This window comes from Arachis ipaensis, chromosome B09 (assembly GCF_000816755.2).
Source record: "Arachis ipaensis cultivar K30076 chromosome B09, Araip1.1, whole genome shotgun sequence".
In the NCBI taxonomy this organism is placed as follows: domain Eukaryota; kingdom Viridiplantae; phylum Streptophyta; class Magnoliopsida; order Fabales; family Fabaceae; genus Arachis; species Arachis ipaensis.
In genome coordinates, this window is record NC_029793.2 from 15,637,979 (window position 1) to 15,641,374 (window position 3,396).

The 3,396-nt window shown below is 38.0% G+C and overlaps 1 protein-coding gene across 1 annotated transcript; it reads right to left on the reverse strand.

The window, feature by feature from the left end:
- Positions 82-3,052, reverse strand: LOC107619102 (nucleolin). The gene is made up of 4 exons (XM_016321321.2): positions 2,339-3,052; positions 2,051-2,115; positions 1,426-1,496; positions 82-1,015 (listed from the first exon to the last, which is right to left on the reverse strand). Exons 1-4 carry the CDS (start codon positions 2,609-2,611, stop codon positions 222-224), a joined length of 1,203 nt encoding a protein of 400 aa, XP_016176807.1. The 5' UTR covers positions 2,612-3,052; the 3' UTR covers positions 82-221.

Genomic DNA, 3,396 nt, shown 5'->3' on the forward strand with positions numbered 1-3,396 from the left:
CACCACACAGAGAGCAAAGAAGAGAGTGCAAACTACACCAATAATAAGGCTTATCAAAACATGAATATGAAAACTATGACATAGAAATAAAGCACGTAAGCTAGAATTGAATATGAAGAAGTTGCACACTTGCACCACACTCCACAGTATCAAAATTATCTTCCAAACCAATTAAACTACATATAAAATGATAACAGTTTTGTGCACTTAAGAGTAAGTACTCAGTTCACATTATTATTATTATTGTTGTTGTTGTCAGGCATAGTAATTTCGTTGTTTGTTTGTCCCAGCAAGCTGCTTATCGATCTTGCCTTAACCGTTCCAAGCTTCACCCTCTTCTTGGTGGTAACCGTCACCGGCTTCTTCTCATCGTCATGGTCGTCTTGGCCACCGCCTCCAGCGTGGTGGTTAGCATAACCGTCATCATCATGGCGAGCGACGACACAATTGGTTTCTTTTGCATTGTTGTTCGAATACGAAGAAGACGAATTAGCAGCTTCATTATGAGATGGTGGAACTAACTGGCGGTGAAGCTTCTTGGGTGCACCAGCAGTGGTTGGAGTAGCAATAGAGCGGCTTCTAACACTTGTCATGCTTCTCAACCTTCCTTTTCCTAAATGATGCTCGCAAAGTGAGTAACCAACTAATGTTGGCTGACAACACCTCCATCCTCTCCCATTAACGCGGCTGCATCTAGAACCTTCCATCAGTGCACCACCCCTTACCCTCTTCTTCTTACTAACCTTTTTCGTTTGGATTCTTTCTCTTACTTCTTCTTCTTCTTCTTCATCTACTGCTACTACTTCTTCCTCGGCTTCTTTTTCTTCCTCTTTGATAATTTCGTCATCATCTTGCTCCCATGCCATGTTCATCTTCGTTCTGCTGCTACGACTCTGGATTTTGTTCGTCTTCTTTCTGTTGCTGTCGCTAATATTTCCTTCCATGTTATTATCAAACTGATCTCCTCTTCTTTTCTTTAGCGGAATTGCCTTCTCTACCTCGCGCCATCTCAAATCTAATATAGACATACAGTGCGTGATTATGCTTCATGATTTAATTTGAAATAACAAAGTATTAAACTCTAAACCTTTCAATCCCATAAAAAGAATGACATGAATAATTATATCTCTAATATAAACTACACCAACTCTACCTCACTTTTTTTTGGCGTTGGAATTCTACAAGATTTATATAAACTAAAATAACAAAAAAAAAAAAGAAAGAAAAGAGAATTACTACTGCTGCAATAATGCAAATTCAGCATGCATTGCAACATTGCAACGATAATATTACTCCAGTTGTGTACTGCAGTAATTTTTAAAACAAATGAACATATATACATAGATGAAGTGTTCAGCGCTAGTGACCACAAATTTCATGCATTCAAAAGTTACTTTGATGAAAATATATTATTATTATTATTACCTTGTTTACAAGTGGTGCTTGAGGGTGAGAGGGCATCAGGTGGTGTTTCGGAACCCATATTGCATGCTTTCCTACGAACAAAAGAAGACCGAGAATGGCCCACAACTACATATAATATATACATTATTCACATAAAATTTAAGGCCAGATTAAAAAGGGAGTAAAAGAAAAGTAGTATATATAGAATCGAATGTGCAATATTTTGTGTATGTAGATGAAGGATAGATGTGATGTGTAGCTGGGGACCAGCATTTGGTGCTTCTTAATTGTGCACCTCAAGGGCAAATGGTAGTTAGCCAATTTTGAAAAAAAGAACGATCGGTTTAGATAGGGGGTATAGTTGCTAGTTTTGCTAACCAAACATGTCCTTAATTAAAACACTTCAATAGTATTTCATTCCACTAACACTATTCTACAAATTAAAAGCATATATATAACTTCAAATAATTTATATGTCTTGGCTAATAAAATGAAGTAGTTATGGGTCTCCATGTTTTTCACTACGAGATTTCACGAGACATTAACGGAGATGAAATAACATTATAAGAAGATTATATTACTTAATTTTATTTTACTAATCATTTTATATTATTTCATGTGTACTGGTGTCTTTCATTATTCTTACCTGGTATCATTACCCTTTTGTCCCCCTTCTCCCTCCTCTTGTGTCTTCCCATCTTCATCTTCTACCTGCAAAAATCAACCATACCAACATATATAGGACCCACTAATAACACATCCCTCTGTGAACGGCAAATAAAAATTAAAAATATTAACAACAATTTTAATCTATTACACTTGCGATAATATCGGACAAAAGTGCACTAATTTTACAAACTCAACCGCAAAAAGAAAATAAGCTAAGAAGACCAAAAATTGAAGATGATTCATGTAAAATAATTTCGCCACTAACCAGATATTCCTCCTTCTTCTTCCGCTGCAGCCTCGCAAGCTCTCCATCCTCACCGATCGGTGGGTGTAGCGTCTGATCAGACGGCTGAGATGGATCCAAGCTGTGTGCCGGCGCAGCAGCCGAAACGTCAGTGCAAGAACGTTTCGAGGACGTGGCTACGTCGGCAGGGGCAGCTTGGTTGAGTTGCACCATGACCGGTGACCGGCTGATCCGGTTGGGATCTGGAGACACCTGAGAGAGAGGAAAAGGCACTTGTCTCTTCCGGATCCTCATAGGTGCAAGATTATTGGAATGAAATGGATGAACTTAATTCCCTCTCTAGCTCAAGAGATTCGGTTTAAGCCTTCAGAACTTTCACACCAGAAGCGATCTTTCGGTTCTAGAGAGATATGGGGAAAAATAATGATGAAAAAACAAGGTGCGAGTATGCTTAGAGAGAGAAACAAAAGGGTAAAACAGTAAAGATACACTAATCTAGCTCATGGTAAGAAGAAGACATAAGAAGGGAAAAATCTGAAATCTACGGCTTTTTCTGTATCAAAGTCTCTCATGTTTGTAGCAGAGACACACGCTCTCTATCTCTTTATTTTGGTCTTCTTTGTATCTTAGCTTTTTATTTGTTGCACCACAGAAAGGAGGATGCTGTATGGGTGAGGGTGGCACGTGTGAGAGGGTTTGCCGCAGATGGCACGTGTGGGAGAGGTGACTGGATGGTCCGGTAGCCGGTGCAAGTGGGAGAGAGAAAGGGAGACATATAGTATTTATATTTAATATATTATATGACAAATAATATGTATAAATTAAAATTTTATTAAATGGGTTTGGAATGGAAAGTAAAAAGAAATATTGAAATTAAAAAGTAAAATGAGAAAAGGAAAGAAATTTGATTAGAGTAGGAGTGGGTGGCTCTCTTGTTTATACTTTAAAGAGGAAAAGGTGGGGTCCGCAGCAGTGACCTCCCTTAACAAGGATCCAGATGCTCTCCCTTATGACTTATGAGTTCTGATTCTAATCAATATTCGAGAAAAATACTCAAATTAGTATAAAAAAATGTATTA

Bases quoted from the DNA above. Each gene is read 5' to 3' on its own strand.
- LOC107619102 (XM_016321321.2), bottom strand. From the start codon at position 2,611: ATGAGGATCCGGAAGAGACAAGTGCCTTTTCCTCTCTCTCAGGTGTCT. The intron at 2,116-2,338 runs GTTAGTGGCGAA...TGATTTTTGCAG, and splicing joins AGAAGAAGGAGGAATATCTG to GTAGAAGATGAAGATGGGAA. The intron at 1,497-2,050 runs GTAAGAATAATG...TTTTGTTCGTAG, and splicing joins CAAAAGGGTAATGATACCAG to GAAAGCATGCAATATGGGTT.